General features: G+C 42.7%; 1 protein-coding gene across 1 annotated transcript in view; it reads left to right on the top strand.

Moving 5' to 3' along the window:
• Positions 1–18,304, top strand: part of KIF5C (kinesin family member 5C) — a 160,279-nt gene that overhangs the window by 109,814 nt on the left and 32,161 nt on the right. The window contains exons 13-16 of the mRNA XM_024756264.1: positions 4,295–4,363; positions 6,272–6,478; positions 8,658–8,804; positions 15,123–15,311. Of these exons, the coding sequence (XP_024612032.1) occupies positions 4,295–4,363; positions 6,272–6,478; positions 8,658–8,804; positions 15,123–15,311 (612 nt within the window). The remainder of the gene's footprint in view (positions 1–4,294; positions 4,364–6,271; positions 6,479–8,657; positions 8,805–15,122; positions 15,312–18,304) is intronic.

The following is an 18,304-nucleotide window of genomic DNA, read 5'->3' as shown; positions in this document are numbered from 1 at the left end:
CTTGGCAGTTCTCAGTTGGTAGCTGGCAGAGCTGACCCTAGAGCCTCGGCCACCTAATGACCAACCTAGGACATTTTCTGTTATATCATTTTCCTTTAGCGTGTGTTTTGAACCCTGTTAAGCACACATTTTGAGATTAGCATGTGTGGTCCATCACAGGGTGATGCTGAGAGATCTGAGAGGACTGAGCCCCAGAGCCTCAGCCTGGGGAGGGGGGCACCAAAGCTAGTGGTTTGACCTTCATATCTCTACCCATGGATGGCCTGATTATGACTTGTCAGCTGTCATTCTTATTTGTCCTCCTCTTAAAGGTTCTAGGAGCTATTTCATGCTTCTGATGAGGTAGGTGGTGTGATACTTTTGAGAATGCATGGGTCGGTACAGGGCACCTTCATAGATTATTAGTGGCAGTGCTGAAAGTATCTAAGTCTAGATGAAAGGCTAGCCCAGGGTGGTTAGATGACTTACATCACCTGTAGGGGGCAGAGCTGCAGTGAGATTACACATCTTCTGACTCCCATTCCGGTGCTCATCCCATTTTGGCCTTAGCCCTTGAAATGAGGAACTTTTCCGCCCTAATGAATTTGTCAAGAATGCAGTGGGAGAAAGACTATGCGGTCTCCTCCCTGCTGCCTGCTCTGTCCCTCTGTGCTGCCCCTCCAGGGGTCTAAGGACAGGTGCTCTTCCAGGGCATCTCTGTGTGATGGAAAAGCATGCACTTTATTATTATTTTTTAATACTTAATTTTTTTTTTATGGAAGTATAGCTGATTTACAGTGTAGTGCCAATCTCTGCTTACAGCAAAGTGACTCAGTTATACACGTATAGACGTTCTTTTTTTATATCCTTTTCCACTATGGTTTATCACAGGATATTGAATATAGTTCCCTGTGCTATACAGTAGGACCTTGTTGTTTATCCATCCTATATAATAGTTTACATCTGCTAATCCCAAACTTCCAGTCCTTCCCCCACCCCCACCTTGGCAACCACAAGTCTGTGCTCTATGTCTGTGAGTCTATTTCTGTTTTATAGATAGGTTTATCTGTGCCATATTTTAGATTCCACGTACAAGTGATATCATATGGTATTTGTCTTTCTCTTTCTGGCTTACTTCACTTAGTATGATGATCTCTAGGTGCATCCACGTTGCTGCAAATGGCGTTATTTCATTCTTTTTATGGCTGAATAGTATTCCACTGCATATATACGTACCACATCTTCTTTATCCATTCATCTGTTGATGGACATTTAGGTTTTTTCCAAAAATCATGTACTTTAGAGTCAGACCTGTGAGTTAACAATGCAGAGACCTGGGCCGATGACCCACCTACTGAAGATGTTTTTCTCGTCTGCAACATGGAGTTCGCATCTGTTACTTTAAAAGGTTTCATTGGGGAGTAAAAGTTTCTAAGACATAGCAGATGCTCAATAAATATTGGTTTCTTTCTTTCTTTTCTGTCTCCTCCCTTTGTTTGCTTAAGGGAGAAGCCACATTATATATGGTATCAGAGGGGTGGTGGTACAGAGGTGGGCTGAAAGCAGAGTTGTAAGATAGGCAGCTCAGCACTGCCACTGTCTCTCTTATTCCCCATCACCTCTCCAGAGCTTCTGTACTGTTGGAGTTGTAAGAGAGGAATTAAGTGTAAGTAGAAGTAGAAGTTGAACCTCATTTCACTGATTACCATTGCAACAAAAACATCTTTATAATTAAAGGTGACCAGTGACCTGTTGACGGCTCACTTATTTTATTTCAAATACCAGAATATTTTTTGAAAGGTTCCTGGAAAACCATTATCCATAGACAGATCGTAACAGTTGGCATCAGAGTGAACCTGTGTAAACATGTTCTAAGAGATGCGCTTGAATGTACAGATATAGACTGCACAGCACATCTTACTCTGAAAGTTTTGAAAATTAAAAAAGAATCGCAGTAGACTATGCTAATTCCTTAGAGAAGTTTCCTTAAGAAAGGGTAAGTGTAGTTTTGGTAATGTCTCTGATGTAAGTGATTCGTGTCCTTATAATGTAATCCTTGTTCTTCATCCTTCCCAGATGGGCTAAGGGCCCTTAGATTCTCACAGTACCTCAAAAATCACTGCATCGCAGCCCTTCACCTGTCAGGAGCAAGCCTGCGTCTCAGGCTTTGGAATGAACACAGTATAAGAACAAAGCACTTGCACTACCGTTTTGCTTCTCTTGTGATTTATGTCACTTGTAGCTGTTGCTCATACGTCCCAGGGGAAGAGATGGTAGCTCCCCCATGTTAAACTTCTTGAGTCTTTCATGTTAAGATGTTTAATATTTATGTGCGGAGGGACATAAGCACAGAATCGTTCCTGGTAAATGACATTCTAAGTTTATAAAGTAGAAGAGAAAATATGCCCAACATATAGTCTTCTCACTGTGGAAGTACCATTTTTGGGGGGAGGTTTCACTCTGATATAACTTCCCTAATTCTCCTGCCAGAAATCTGACTTGAAGTATTTTTTAGAAGCATTAAAGAATTTTAAATTGTAAAACAATTTTCAGAACTTCAGAGTAAGATGTGCTGTGCAGTCTATATCTGTACATTCAAGCGCATCTCTTAGAACATGTTTACACGGGCTTGATGCCAGCTGTTAAGATCTAGTCCGTGGATAATAGGTTTCCGAGCACTTTTTGGAAAATATTCTGGTATTTGAATTTTCTTATACATAAAATAGGTGAGTTGGTGTAAAAAGTTCAGTAGAAACAGGATCTCCCTGAGCAGAGAAATAAGCCCCAAAGATGTTCTACACAAAGGAAAAGGAGATGCAGATCTCATAATATTGGTGTTAGCATTTACTTGCTCCATGGAAAGCATCCAGTTGTGATTTAATAGATTTTTACATTTAATCTGATTTAAATGGATGCACAAACACGACCAAACAGGCAGGAAAATATCCCGTGGGAAACTGAGGTTCTGCCACCTAGGCCCTTGGGTTTACCCTCTTCCCTCCCCGCCCCTGGAAAAGGCAGAAAGCACAGTGCAGGTTTCTTGTGGGCTGCACATGGAAACACCTGGGCAGCTCCTGGCACAAGGACGGACACAGTAACACTGAACTGGATCCGACTCTGCTTGGGGTTTAGACCCCAGAAGCGTCACCACAGAGCATTTCCTCCTGTTCCTAAGGGAGAGGCACATGTGAAGCCAAGCTGTCTTTCTTCACAGGCTGTGCTTCCCAATTCCGTTTGAACTCGTGAAAATCTTCGTAACCAAGACCGAGTCTCGTGCGGTTAGGCCTGCTGGGTGCCTGCTGCTTTCCACACCGGGTGGACCGCATCTAAGGAGGGGAGAGGCAGAGGTGCCTGCACGGGGCCGCGAGAGGCCGCGGTTCTGGCCTTTGTGGCAGCAACACCTAGTGGCAGAAGTTGAGAGTGAGAAGTGTGAACTTGCCTGTGGGGAGATCCTTTCCCACTTCAATGACAGGCCAGAAAGGAAGCAATCACGTTTCTGCACACCAGCTTCCTTGAGGTTTTTTCAGACTGGTAAGAAAATTAGCTCCTAATCAAAGGGAGCTCTGTAATGCCAAAGATTAATTCTCTAGTGAATGTTTTCCAGTTTCTGCACGTAAGAGGTTTTAAGTGGAAATACTGGTCTCTTCTACCGATCAAATGGCAGTGTTCCCGGCCACAGATGTGTTAACAAGGTTTGGGACATGTATGTATTACACTGCAGCTGGCTAGAAATTCACTCCCTTATTTTTTTTTTTTTTTTTGCGGTACGCGGGCCTCTCACCGCCGTGGCCCCCCCCGCCGCGGAGCACGGGCTCCGGACGCGCAAGGCCCAGCGGCCATGGCTCACGGGCCCAGCCGCCCCGCGGCACGTGGGATCCTCCCGGACCGGGGCACGAACCCGCGCCCCCCGCATCGGCAGGCGGACTCCCAACCACTGCGCCACCAGGGAGGCCCCATTTCCTTATTTTTTGAGCTAGGAGTTCACGGTTAACATCTTTAAGCTGGAGGGATAGCTCCAAAGTTCCTTTCGGTTCCCAAGCCCTTCACCGCCGATTTCTGGATGAGCGGGAATTGAGTTGAATGTGTAGGATATTGTATTTCCCAGAATATCCAGATGTTTCATTGGCTGAGCAAGGTGGGCAAAGTGGTATTTTAACCAGTCTCTCTTCTGCGGGGAAGCACCACACCATCTCCTTCATCTTATCAGCCAGCTTATAGCTGGCATCCTGCTATCCAACGGTCATCCGTCGAGAAACCAGGATAGCAAAAATGACATAACCGACCACAAAAAATTAAATATGGTATTTCGTTTCAGGATGATGAAATTAACCAGCAGAGCCAGCTGGCTGAAAAGCTAAAGCAACAGATGTTGGATCAGGATGAGGTAAAGAATGCAATAAGAAAATTTTTTTACACAGTTCTTTTATGACTCTGTTGTTGATGTTTGTTCCAGAAATTTAACTCGCAAAGTGTTTTTTTTTTAAATCACTGCATCATGTGAAAATTTCTTGGAAGATTTCCTTTCAGTGCCTGCTGAAAGCTGATTTTAGGGGAATTTAGAAAATAAATGTGACTTCCTAGAACTCTAGGGTTTTGAGAGTACATAGCTGGCTGCTACACAGTCTATGAAGGGCAGAAATAGAGGAGCTTGGAGGTCGGGCAAGGATGATTCTGCTTCCTCATACTCAGGGCCCAGCGCTCCTGGTTTCTGCCATTTCTGCCTTTCTTCGGCTTTGCAAATCAGACAGCTCAGGTCTTTGATATGCACCATGTTCTTGTGCTGTCTTGTAGGAAAAAAAATAGCCCAAAAACAAAAGTAGAAGGTAGAGGAGAGGAAAGCAAAGAAGATAGGGGTCCAAGTGTTGCGTTAGAATATATGTGATACGGTAACGAGGAGGGAAATTTTTTTCAGTCTCTTCCTGGATGGCATTCAATTCTCCAGTAAATGTCTCTATTGTATTGTGTTTTGCCAAGCACTTTACAAATAGGAACCTAAGCAAAGAACAGATAGCCAATCTATCAAACACAGATGATTCGTAATTCTCTTACTGAGGACATCTAAGTATGTTTTCTCTTTTTGTGCTTTAGGGTGCTTTCTGCTTTGTTGCTAAAATGCTGTGAGTTGGATCATATGATGCAATTATAGCAAGTGGCTTAAGTTCATGGCTCCAGTCCCAGCCCTCTCGTAGACATAACTCTCTCTCTAACGATCTTTTTCTCTTCCTCTTTGTTATCCTTCATCTCTCCAGGACAATGATTATGCCCTCTGCCCAAACACTTCCCTTGGCAGGAACCATATTTAACTGATTCCACTTTTAACTAGAGTCTTCATTTGCTTTGTGTTTCCTGCCATCTTCCTCCCATTCTGTTGCTTTTCATCTCCAACTTGGTACAACTGCCTGTGATAACCTTTCCTTTTTGTTACAGTTAAAACTCTTAATATTTTTTTTCTCTACTATCAAGACAATATCTGTTCATTACAGGAAAATCAGAAAATATAGTAAGCACAAAAATAATGAGAGTATCCATAAGCTCAGTCATTCACTTTTAACTAGTGTTAATATTTGGGGTATATTCTTCTATAATCCATGATGAATATTAAGAAAAATTAGTGGGCTTCCCTGGTGGCGCAGTGGTTGGGAGTCCGCCTGCCGATGCAGGGGACGCGGGTTCGTGCCCCGGTCCGGGAGGATCCCACATGCCGCGGAGTGGCTGGCCCGTGACCCATGGCCGCTGGGCCTGCGCGTCCGGAGCCTGTGCTCCGCAACGGGAGAGGCCACAGCAGTGAGAGGCCCGCATAGCGCCAAAAAAAAAAAAAAAGAAAAATTAGTGACTGCCCTTTTATACTGTTTTGGTTGACTCTAAAATCGACCTGTTTACAATGTGAAATAATGATAATAGTAAAAAGCCATGTAAGTATTATTATAGTCCTTGGAAATTATTCCTCCTCGTCCTCTGTTCAACTTGTGGAATAGCCAGCCAGCTACAAAGTGTGGTGATTTATTTATATATTTTTTTGATGTGTAATCAATTCTTGGAGTTAAGCCTATGTAGCTTTAAATAAGAAAGAAAGAAAGAAAAATTAGAAAGAAAGAGAAACAGATTTTCAAAACAATATGCTATTTTTTCATTTAGCATCTGGATATATAGTAGCATTTCTAGTTATCCTGAGCTTTTCAACTTATTTTCTTTTATCTGTTTTTTTTAAAAAATTACTTTATTTTGGATAGAGCACAGAGCATAAACTCTTGAACATTCGATTCACCAGTTCCATGCCATCTAATTTCCCCAGCTTTTAGCTTCTACAAGAAGAGACTATGAGAAGATTCAGGAGGAGCTGACACGTCTCCAGATTGAAAATGAGGCAGCCAAAGATGAGGTGAAAGAAGTTCTCCAGGCCTTGGAGGAGCTGGCTGTCAATTACGACCAGAAGTCACAGGAAGTGGAGGACAAGACCAGGGCCAATGAACAGCTGACAGATGAGCTGGCCCAGAAAACGGTTGGAGCATTTGTGTGTAGGGGGCAGGACTTCCTCAGCAGCCAGTCGTGTACTTATATTAATGTTTGCTGACAGACACTGTATATAGCGAGGCATTTGGCTGAGTGGTTCTTCGGTGTTAGGCATAGATGCATTCTTTGAAATCCTCCAATTATTGAAATACTTTGTGTAAGTGACTTGTCCATTCCCCCCGGAACTGCATGTCAGAACTGTTTTATATCTAGGGGATTTGTAACACCAGCAGGGATGCCTTGTTAGGACAGTCAAGAGAGCACAGACTTTGGAGCCAGAAAAACCCTAGCTAAAAATTTGACTTTACAACTATTAGGCCTTCGTCGAGACATTTAAACTTGAGTATTCATTTCCTTATCTGTAAAAATGGCGATAATAACATGTTCCTTTCAGGGCGTGAGAATTAGTGACAGTTTACATAAAGCCCTTAGCACGGACCTGTGCATATGCTACAGTCTTAGCAAATAAGTCTCAAAATATTAGATTAACAGGGGAGAGTGGCTGACCTGTGGAAGGTCTGGATTTCACTCTTCTTGTCTACACCCTCCTGAATGCAGTTCATTCCTTCCCCAGAGCTGCTTATCCTCGCCTAGGACCAAGCTGTCCTGGTTTGTCTGTTGCCCTTTTCAGCCAGTGTTTCAGTCTTCACATTTCCTAATTTTCAGATTCTCCCAGCGAGAAGGTTCTGCTCAGTGAGCTAGTGGCAGAGGGCCAGTGAACATTTGGTGAGGTGGCTGGTGGTGGGATGTGTCCATTTTGTGTTTTTCTACTTGGAAGATGGGCGGTGGGAAGCCGAGTGGCTGTAACTGGCTGCCCTTGGCACTTTGGCCTGGTGGCCTGGTGTCATGGGATTGTGCCCAGCCTGCTTTGTGGAAAACAGCCAGTCCTCCCAGGCAAGGGGAAGTAGCAGATGGTGCAGGAAAGCTCTGATCTGCTGACCGTAGAGCTGATAGAAAATGCTCCTTACTCCATACATTCAGCTGCACGAAGGAAGACTTTTTAATGTTTCCCAAGATGGGAACTACCGCTTCTGTGGATTTTAAAAACAAAGTGTAAGAAGCAGTGGCAATGCCAAAATAAAAACAAAAACAAGAACCAGAGAAACAAAGCAGAAGTCACGTAGGAAAGAAGGAGACTTAGATTTTCTCTGCTTATGGTTTTCTGCCATATTCTTTAACTAGTCCTTGGTATTAGTTGCTTCCCAAAACAATGAAATGTTTTCCATGATACAGGTTTTATTTTCTGTCAAACCAAAGTACTGCTAGACTGGTTTAGAGTGCTATTTTTAGTCGTATCATTAAAAGTCCTCTAGTAAAAATGCTCTAGTAAAAATAGCTGCATATGGAAGAATTACATGAATGGCTTCGCATTAACCTCTACAACTCCATAATTTGGGGAAATTATTTTCTTTGTTGGCTGAGTTAGTACCAAGACACCAAAAGATAGCTGTTCTGTTGGTGTTGAGAGTTTGTTAATTAAAAATATATACATTTGGGTAACATACATGAAGGATGGGAAAGGTAGATTTGTTCGTGTTTGGTAGTAAAATGGAGCGTCTGCTATATATTAAGAAGCCATCTCCAGTTGAACCAGACCAATTTTGAAACGAGGTGAAGTATTCAATTCAGCTTCACCGTGAAGATTAAAAGACTTTTTCTAGGTTGTTTTCGAGACTCACTGATGTCCCTTTGGGCCTTCCAGACCCATCTGTTTTGAAGCCAGATGGGAATTTGGAAGTGGTCCCAGGGAGCAGGTTTTGTTTGGAAGTGGAGGTGGGGATGCTTGCAGGTATGTTTAGACCCTGGAGAATGTGGACTGAAACAGAACATTTGGTAGGTAGGACGATATGATTACACATAATAAACGTAAGGATTCCTTTTGGGCTTTATTTATTTTTAATAACTTATTTTTAATAACTTATTTAATAACTGACCTGGAAGTTGTTGTCTGATATGCAGACAAATGACATATCAGGCCAAGACAAATTCCTTTTCTTATCAGAGAATGCAGTGCTATGCTATAGTCTGGCTTAAAAGGGCTCTTGTGTTGAAATCACATGAAATGATAAAAGAACGCTATCCTACGTTATGTTGTTATTCTTTGCAATGCCATGTGTATGAAATTGATGAGTGTCCCTTTTAATTTGTTGTTAAAATGTGTTTTGCAGACTACATTGACAACCACGCAAAGAGAGCTGAGCCAGCTGCAAGAGCTTAGCAATCACCAGAAAAAGAGGGCTACCGAGATCCTGAATTTGCTGCTGAAGGATCTGGGGGAGATAGGAGGAATTATTGGCACCAATGATGTGAAGACTGTAAGCCAGCCTTTCTTTTATCCTCTCTACCTGCACTTACAATGGCATGATTCTAAGCAAGCAGGGGCTGTGTTTTATTCTCCTAAGTATCCAGTGCTTAGCACAGTGTTTTGCATCTGCTATGTGCTTGATAATATTTGAATGAACGAACAAAGGGCTGATTGAATGACTAAGTAAATGATTGGTTAAGGAGGAGAAAAACATTTACCTTTCAATTATAGGAAATGTCCTCGAATCTTGGTTGGCCTTACGTAAGTTGGCTTATTCCTCAAAGTTGCATACCAGTGTCACAGAGGTTTGGGACTGGATACGTTAAGCAAAAGTTCTACCCTCAGAAACGTTTCTCCTTTTCTATGAGAATCCAACGGAGTGAAAATCGCCAACCAATCAGTATGAATTAGGAGAGCTTTCAGCTGGAAGTAATAGGATTCTAACAGTGGCTTAAAAAAATAAAGCCACATTTAATTATTCACAATATGAGAAGTCTAGAATCTTGTTATTCAGGTTGTGATCTGCATTCACCTGAGAACTTGTTTGAGCTATAGACTCTCAGGCCCACCTCAGACCTACTGAATTAGAATTTTCATTTTAACAAGATTCCCCAGGTCATTCTTACGCTTCATGAAGTTTTAGAAGCAAAATTTGGTTTGTTGCAGTATCTCAACAATGTTGGGCATCCAGGCCTTTTCTTTATTTTCTTTCTGCTTTCCTCAGCCTATTGCCTTTTCACATCTATAGATTTTTATCTCAAGGTAGCAAGATAGCTTCTATAGCACCAATCATCACATCCCCACACAACCACATCCAGGGCAGGATGGGCTGCAAAGGCAGCCAGCTTTCATCCAGGAGGGAACTATAATCCTGGAAATCCCCAATAGACATCCCCTTATACATTATAAAGGCCGGAATTGGGTCACACGGTCACCTCAAACTTCAAGGGAAGCTGGGAAAGCAAAGAGAAATAGTATTACTATAATGGGCTTAAACTAACCATGATTAACCCCTTGGGTGGTGCACCTTGGTGTAGCAAGGATGTAAGGGAGATGGGGAGAAAGAGGGTGGTATAACGTTGTCTATGAGTTAGGAATAGAGAGAAAAGAGAATAAACGATGTTATCATCTGAGAACAATTAACAATTTACCACAATATAGAGAGGACATTGGAAAATAAGAAAGTGACATTAAACAAAATAGCTTTATTGAGGTATAATTGACGTAAAATAAGCTGCACATATTTAAAGTGTACAGTTTGAGAAGTTTTGACATATGTATACACTCATGAAACCATCCCCACAATAAGATAATGAGCATGTCTGCCACCTCCAGAAGCGTGTAGGGCTATTTCTGGTCTCCTAGTCTATTTCGGTGATCTAATCTTTACGCTGTACCACACTGTTTTGATTACCATAGCTTTATATGAACTCAGCGCCTTCTGGGGAGTATCCATTGATTAAACGTGTGTGGATTTTATCAAGCCAGGGAATAGTGTTATAGTATTCAGCTTCGTCACAGGTCCCTAAAACCAAATTCTTAGAGTTTAGCCCTTCAGCCTTTAAAAGGCCAAATTCTACATCAGTCTGCTCTGTGGGAACACTCAGGTTTTGAGTTGAGTTTGTTAAATACTAGAGAAGCCTCCCCAAATTACTTTCGTTTATTGACATTTCTGGGAAACATTGAAAGTCCTCCTTCGATGGTATAACAGATCTAGGTTTAGAGTATATGGCTTCTTGTAAACCCAGTCATTCTTTCATGGAACCTGTATTGTAACTGAATATTTCATGAATCTTTGCAAATGAGTCTAATTTTAGCGTAGAATTCTTAGGTACTATAAGATTAATCCTTTCCAGTTTAGTGATTTTGTATTTGAGGACTTATTTTTAGAAGCATGTATTGGTGTTGAGCTATAAGCTTCTGAGGTTGGGGTGATTACATGGCCCTTGCAATGTGAAGGTACAGTTGATTTATGGGAAGTTGGTTCCTGCTGCTGATAATGATAAAGGAAGATATTTTTATGCTAAGTTCTAAAATAGAGCTGATGAAAAATGCTAATGAAATCAAGGAGTGTCCGGGTGCTTTGGAATTAAAAAAAAAAAAAGAGTCCTTACCTTTGGGATATGAAGTATGATTGAGATTATTTTTAAATACTTTCAATGTTTTTAAGTTAGTTTTGGATTCCAGAAATTGGATGCCCTAGTTAATTTCGTTGGTAACTAAGTTCATTGATAACTTTCACTTATATAGCATCATATTCTTAATTGTTCTGTTTTTTTTTCTTACAATTATGATTTAATCATTAGGGCAATGAGAGCTAAAGGGGAGGAATTATGTGACTTTGGGCAAGTTACTTTACTTCTCTGGGTTTCATTTTCCTAATTTGTAAAATGACAAGATGAGGGGCTTCCCTGGTGGTGCAGTGGTTAGGAATCTGCCTGCCAATGCAAGGGACACGGGTTCGAGCCCTAGTCCGAGAAGATCCCACATGCCGTGGAGCAACTAAGTCCGTGTGCCACAACTTCTGAGCCTGTGCTCAAGAGCCCGCAAGCCACAACTACTGAGCCCACGTGCCACAACTACTGAAGCCTGCGTGCCTAGAGCCCGTGCTCCGCAACAAGAGAAGCCATGACAATGAGAAGCCTGCGTACCGCAACGAAGAGTAGCCCATGCACAGCAACGAAGACCCAACGCAGCCAAAAATAAAAACAAACAAATAAATAAAAATTTTTAAAAAAAGGCAAGATGAGTCCAGATTATCTTGAAGGTTGTCAGCTCAGGAATTGCATGAGTTATGTGTATATTTCTTAGATCTGTCATTGTGGGTACAGATACTTTTCTTACTGATTATGAGTATTCAACTGATATAATTCTTTTGATCTAAAAAACGAGATCAAGGAAATCTTTTTCGGTGATCTTGTATTTTGATTCCTAACATGTCGTTCGGTCCCCACAAGGTCCCTCCTAATAGTGCTCTGGGGTGAGAGGGAAAGATAGGTGTTGGAGTCTCCCTCAGTCCTCAGTTCCAGGATATGACGGGCCTAAACAGCAAGGAAACAGAAGAACCCATGTTTCTCCAGCTCAGTCACATCTGGAAACATTTTCAGAGCCCAGGCAATACTTTAAGTCAACAAAACAAGATGAGAGCAGCTGATGACAAGACGAGCCTGGGGTTGACTTAATTCGGGTTTATTAGCGAGCCTCCCCTTCCTTTCATGTTCCGATGTCACCGGTCTTTCTTTAAAACGAAGATTTCCAGATTCCTAGCCACAGGCAGAATAGCAGGTTGAGGTAGAGTGAACGAGATGGATTGGATTAGCTGCCTAATTTTCTTTCGGCCTCAGGTCTGGCTGAGGTGGAGGTGAAGAAGTTCAAACAGGTGACACAGACCCTGGGCCCCGGCTCCATCAGGGACCTGACTATGGGTGGACCAGAGATGCAGATAAAACTGCTCCAGATCCTGGGTCTGAAGTCAGTCTTCATCACCGACAGCTCCCTTTCCACCAACTTCTTCAACACAGCCTGGGGTCTCCTGGGGCTGGGGTCCGAGGTCCGGTCCCCACCCCCAGGACAGCTTGCTTCTTCAGTCCCCTCTTGCCCCTCAAGCTCTCGGAAGCAACTGTATCATACCTTAGCTCTGTACTGCACTTATAAATAAACCTGACAATTCTGAGCACTTTTTTTTAAAAAGGAGTTTTTAAAGTCCCATTATGACTTTTAGGTCTTAGCGTGTGAACAGTCACCTCACTTACCTTTTACTTGACCTAGAAATGGCACCTTGCTCAGCTGCTCCATGCTCTAGAGTCATGGGGTGGGCGTGGGGGGTGACTCCTTCCATACAGGCCAGATGGAAGGAGAGGCAGCCTCTTCTGCTGGATTAGTCATCCATACCGGATCGCACAGTCCAGTACGTACAGTGGAGTCATTGTCAGACCCAGGGGAGAGTTATGAAATAATAGTGCAGCAGCAAACTCTGATTCTTCTTTTTGAAATAACAGTATATACTGGAATTACTGAAAACTCTGAACTAAACATGACTAAATATTTGAACTCATAAGTGGTAGGAAACCGTACAGTTAAGACCATTTGTTTGGAGTATTGTTTTTTTCCATCAGGTGTGGATTCAAAATCTCCTTTTAGACCTCCTAGGACAAGTGTAGGCTTCAGAAGTTATGGTTCTGGTTTGGGGGAAGAAATATCCAGCTCTCATTTTGGAGGGAGCCCATTGTTGTACATTTTTTTCACTCTTCCCCGATTCACATGGCACCTGGGCATAGCATGCAAAGTGTCCTCATCTAAGGAGAGCCTTAGAGGAGGAGGTGTTTGTTCCCTTCTCATGACGCTCTACCTCTTGGTTCAGCAATGTTTTCCCACCAGGAGATGGTGTAGGTTGTGAATTCCACATGAAAGAGATGGATGTCCCCTTACCTTTATACAGAAAGACAACATGCAGGCACACCTGGTCGGGCTAAAGAATGAGCTTCTCATCTCTGTTCCACGTTGGACCAGTCACAAAGGCAGAAGGACAAAACTGAACTTAAAGAGGGAGGGATTTTCTCACCCGTTACCTCCATAGTATTGGATTATAAAAGGAATGTAATGAGGAGTGGTGTTAGTAGGCAAATCGTTGGCAGTCAGAAATGTAACTAACTGATTAGCAAGAATGACCATCTAACTGATGATCAAAGTAAGATGGAGTCAGATATTGATGCTCGTGGATTTTCTTGCTGTTAACATAGATTCTGCATTGCGTTGATGGACACTGGAGTCATTTAACAAATACTGTTGTGGAGTTTTTAGGGGAAGGTTGACACCAAATTACAGGCACTCAGCGCTGTCTAGCGTATTTCCTATCTGCTACCAATTTTCCGGTTGATACATGATTCCATATTCCTAGCTCTTAAATGTTTACTGAAAAAATAGTCATACGATGAGTTAATGACGGTAATAATGACAAAAGTGGGCAGCGAACTGTGGAACATCAAAAAACCATAGTTGGAATCATTGTCTTAGAACCAACTGAAGCCTCTGTTCACGGGCTGGGTACTGGACAGGGCTCTTGTTTTCTCCTGAGGTGCTAGGATGCCCTCTGGTGGTTAAACAAAATATTCACACAGTTGCTTTGCTCATGTGGTCAGTTGCCCTTCAAGACCATCATCTCTGCTTCTCAGCAAATGGGTTTTTATCCCAAGTAGCTTGCTGCAGTGTTTGTTTCCAGTAGAACTCTGAAAATTAGACAACAAACATGAGATGGTACAGGAATGCTGGTTGTCAGAATCTTTTCTTCTAAAGGTGGATTTACATTGTTATTCTTAGGTGATATAGATTCCTGTGTGCTTGGAAGGGACAGTTGGGTAGGGGCAGGGAAACAGATGGGTAGTACTGAGAAGTTATGCAGGAAAATTTTCATCCAGAGGTACTTTTGGTAATAGCACATTCTTAGTCATTAGATTTTTTATTTAATCGAAGACTACATAGAAAATCCTTTTTATTTCAACCCTTGCTTATGGAAACATATTCAAGCTATTACACTGCTTGCCTCTCTGGATAGCAGATTATAGAGAACATAATTGAAATTTTGATTTGACTTCTTATGGGGACTCAGAGTCACCTTAGGAACACTGGGCTTTGCTGCTGTTCCAGAAATGTAAGGTGTAAGACATTGAATGGAACATCTCTTCAGAGTTATCTCTTTCTAAAATTTCAGTGTCTTTTTCTTCTATCATCTCTTTTATCCTAAAAATCAGTTGTAATGAAAAACCTGGTTAATTGAAGATTATGTTAGTAGAGGATTTATTTATTTTTGGCTGCATTGGGTCTTCGTTGCTGTGCGCGGGTTTTCTCTAGTTGTGGCGAGCGGGGGGCTACTCTTGGTTGTGGTGCATGGGCTTCTCATCGCAGAGGCTTCTCTTTGTCGCGGAGCACGGGCTCTAGGCGCGTGGGCTTCAGTAGTTGTGGCTCATGGGCTCTAGAGCGCAGGCTCAGTAGTTGTGGCGCATGGGCTTGGTTGCTGTGTGGCTTTTGGGATCTTCCTGGACGAGGGCTCGAACCTGTGTCCCCTGCATTGACAGGCGGATTCTTAACAACTGAACCACCAGGGAAGCCCCCAGTAGAGGTTTTTAACTGAAAGTTTTACCCGAGGTTTCAGAGAACTTGGGGTTAAACGTATAGTACTTTTTAGAGAAAAATTCTCAGCTTGTGGTCCTCCAATTAGGGTTTCTTAACCAGAAATCCACAGGCATCTTGAGTTCCCATGGACAGGTTTCAGGGCCCCCATGAACCTCTGGAAATTGTAGGCATAGTTGAGTGTGTTCCCTCCTGTGCTCAGTTGGCAGATGTGAATGGAGTCATTGAGGAGGAATTCACCATGGCCCGGCTGTACATCAGCAAGATGAAGTCGGAGGTTAAATCTCTGGTGAACCGCAGTAAACAGCTCGAGAGCGCCCAGCTGGACTCCAACAGGAAGATGAACGCCAGTGAGCGGGAGCTGGCAGCCTGCCAGCTGCTCATCTCCCAGGTAGGCCACGCCTTTCTTCCTCGTTTCACACCCTTGTGCTCTGGAAAATCTGCTTCCTCCGTGCTCTTACTGGGGCCCGGTGGTGCATAACAGGGATAGTTGATGGACTTTGCTTTACGTAAGACTTGTCCATGGCCTCCTAGGCAATGACAGCCCAGGCTTATTTCTTAAGGCTAGGTTTAGTTGTGTGAATTACATGGATTACCTTCAGTCCCTGTTTAAAGGATGTGTCTATATATCTTTATCTAGCTAAGTAGGTAGGTAGGATAGATAGAGATATGTAATGAATGGACAAGACTGGGTGGCATCTAAAACTGCTATCAGCTAAGGCAACATTCTTTCATCTTTTAATCTCTACCACAGGTCCAATTTAATATGGGACAACAGAAACTACCATCACTACTACTATTATTAATAGTAGTAGCAGTTAACCTTTTACTGAGTGCTTACAACGCACCATATACTATGTTAAGCACTTTACGTGCATTCTCTCACTTGATCTTTTTTTTTTTTTTTTTTTTTGCGGTATGCGGGCCTCTCACTGTTGTGGCCTCTCCCGTTGTGGAGCACAGGCTCCGGATGCGCAGGCTCAGCGGCCACGGCTCACGGGCCCAGCCGCTCCGCGGCACGTGGGATCCTCCGGGACCGGGGCACGAACCCGTGTCCCCTGCATCGGCAGACGGACTCTCAACCACTGCGCCACCAGGGAAACCCCTCTCACTTGATCTTTAAAAAATTCTGGATGGGCAGGTTTTATTTATTTATTTATTTATTTTTTGCTGTACGCGGGCCTCTCACTGCTGTGGCCTCTCCCATTGCAGAGCACAGGCTCTGGACGTGCAGGCCCAGCAGCCATGGCTCACGGGCCCAGCCGCTCCGCGGCACGCGGGATCCCCCCAGACCGGGGCACGAACCCATGCCCCCTTCATCGGCAGGCGGACTCCCAACCACTGCACCACCAGGGAAGCCCGCAGGTTTTATTATTGTTCCTGTTTTTTTTAAATAAGGAAAATGAGACTTGAAAGATTAAATATACTGTCCAAACTCATATAGCCAGTGAAAGGCGGAGCTGGGACTCAAACCAAACTGTGTGAACTCAAAGCCTTGAAGGAATCTTCAAGCTCCTGGGGCATATGTCATTCCCTCAATGAGTAAGGCTACTCTTCTTCCATTAGAAGGGTATTTTCATTTTAGTAAGGTGGTTTCAGAAAATAGCAGCCTCGTTTCTGACTTGCCACTGACACCTGAGCTTGGTGTTTGGGCTTGAGGCTTCTGTGAGTGGTCCAATGTGTGCTACTCACTGCCTTAGCCCAGGCATTAAAACAGCTAAAGTCATTTGGGGTAAACAGATGCCAGTATGGAATGGCGCATCTGACAGTGCTGAGAAACAGACAAAAGCACACTTCATCCTGTATGCTTTTAAACATAGGGATGTGTCATCATAGAACCATCTCCTTGTCTCCTACCATAATCATCTAAGGGATGCAAATTAAAACATCAAGTTTCCATTTTATAAATAACATAATAAGCAAAGATGTATTAATATTTAAGAGATTATTCAGTGCTGGTGTGTGCTAGTGAAATTTATTGAGAAAAGTATAATTTGGTCAGTCCTTTTGGAAAGGACCTTGGGAATCAAAAACCATAAAAATGTAAGTATACTTTGGTCCAGTAATTTCGCTTATAGCATTTTTCATTGATAATGAAAATGAGAATTTTTCATTTCATATGGTATTCTCATTCCCTGATTAAAAATATTAGCGTTTATATGGAAGATGTTTAGTGCAGTATTACTTTCATTTTAATTAAATAAAATACGCAACTATCTATTGAGAGACTAATAACATAAAGTGACATGGAAGGATTTATGCAGCTCTTACAAAAAATTGATAAAAACCAGTCATTTGGAAAGTATAATTATACAAAGTTAAGTAAAAATGAAAATGCTGAGTTACAGATCTATGCTATGCCTTGCAACTTGGCAAAATATGCATTCATATAGATAAGACCAGGAATATAGGGGGAAATGGTTAATAAATTAGAGTGGTTAATGGGTGAAATTTATACTACTTTTTCTGTATTTGCTTTACTGTTTGACATTTTTATAACTTGTGAAAGTTGAGAGGAAAAACACTAAACATTAGGACATAGTACACCTCAAGTCTGATTTCCAGATCATCTGTTACACTGAGAGCATGTGCTTCTGGAGGTCCCTAATATTTGGAGGCCAAGGCAAGAGCACAGACAGAGGCCCTGCGGCCTGCAGCCCAGTGTCTCTCCTTCCATCTGGATGTACCAGCCTCCATGTCCAAGTCGAGTCCCTTCTGCACGTTCTGTGAACTGATGGAAGTGTGTAACTGTGTCAGCTGTAATCTGTGTAAATGGATGATGGGAGCCGCACTGCTGGTCCTGGGAGTGGCCTTAGGGCCATTGGAGTAAGGAGTTTCTAGTTCCCCAGACTCACTGTGGTCTAGAAGAGGATGTGGGCTCCAGGTGGGCACGCTCCCTTGGCATATGAACTTTGCTCAGTGGAGTGGGATGCAGCCAGAGGACCGCCCAAGTGGGGTGCTCTAAAGTGTAGGGCCCAGGACAGTTGCCCAGATCTTAGAGTGACACTCACTCAGGGTATATGAGATCGGAGTCAAGAATATTAGGACGGTTTTAGTTAGACAGTGCTTTCTGCATTAGCAACAAATACAGTTTTCCATGAGGTGCTATTTTGTACTCTGCTACAATTTACATAAAGCCAAAGATTCAGTCATAATTGCCTGGGGTTCAAAAGTAAGAGAAATCTTGGCTGTTTATTATCTGACATGATCTAAGGAATCTGACAAAATATTTCCAGCTAAAATGCTGTTATCTCCTTTGTTTACACTCATCCTTGTCACCAAAAGCTATGCTTATAAAACAACTGCTCCAACAGGGTCCCATTTCCCAGAGGTTATTTCGTTCGATTAGAGCTCAGTCTCCAGAGTGTTCCTGCCTAAATATGA

Source organism: Neophocaena asiaeorientalis, unplaced genomic scaffold, assembly GCF_003031525.2.
Source record: "Neophocaena asiaeorientalis asiaeorientalis breed wild unplaced genomic scaffold, Neophocaena_asiaeorientalis_V1.1 scaffold447, whole genome shotgun sequence".
NCBI lineage: Eukaryota > Metazoa > Chordata > Mammalia > Artiodactyla > Phocoenidae > Neophocaena > Neophocaena asiaeorientalis.
This window is presented reverse-complemented; position numbering and strand designations above follow the sequence as displayed.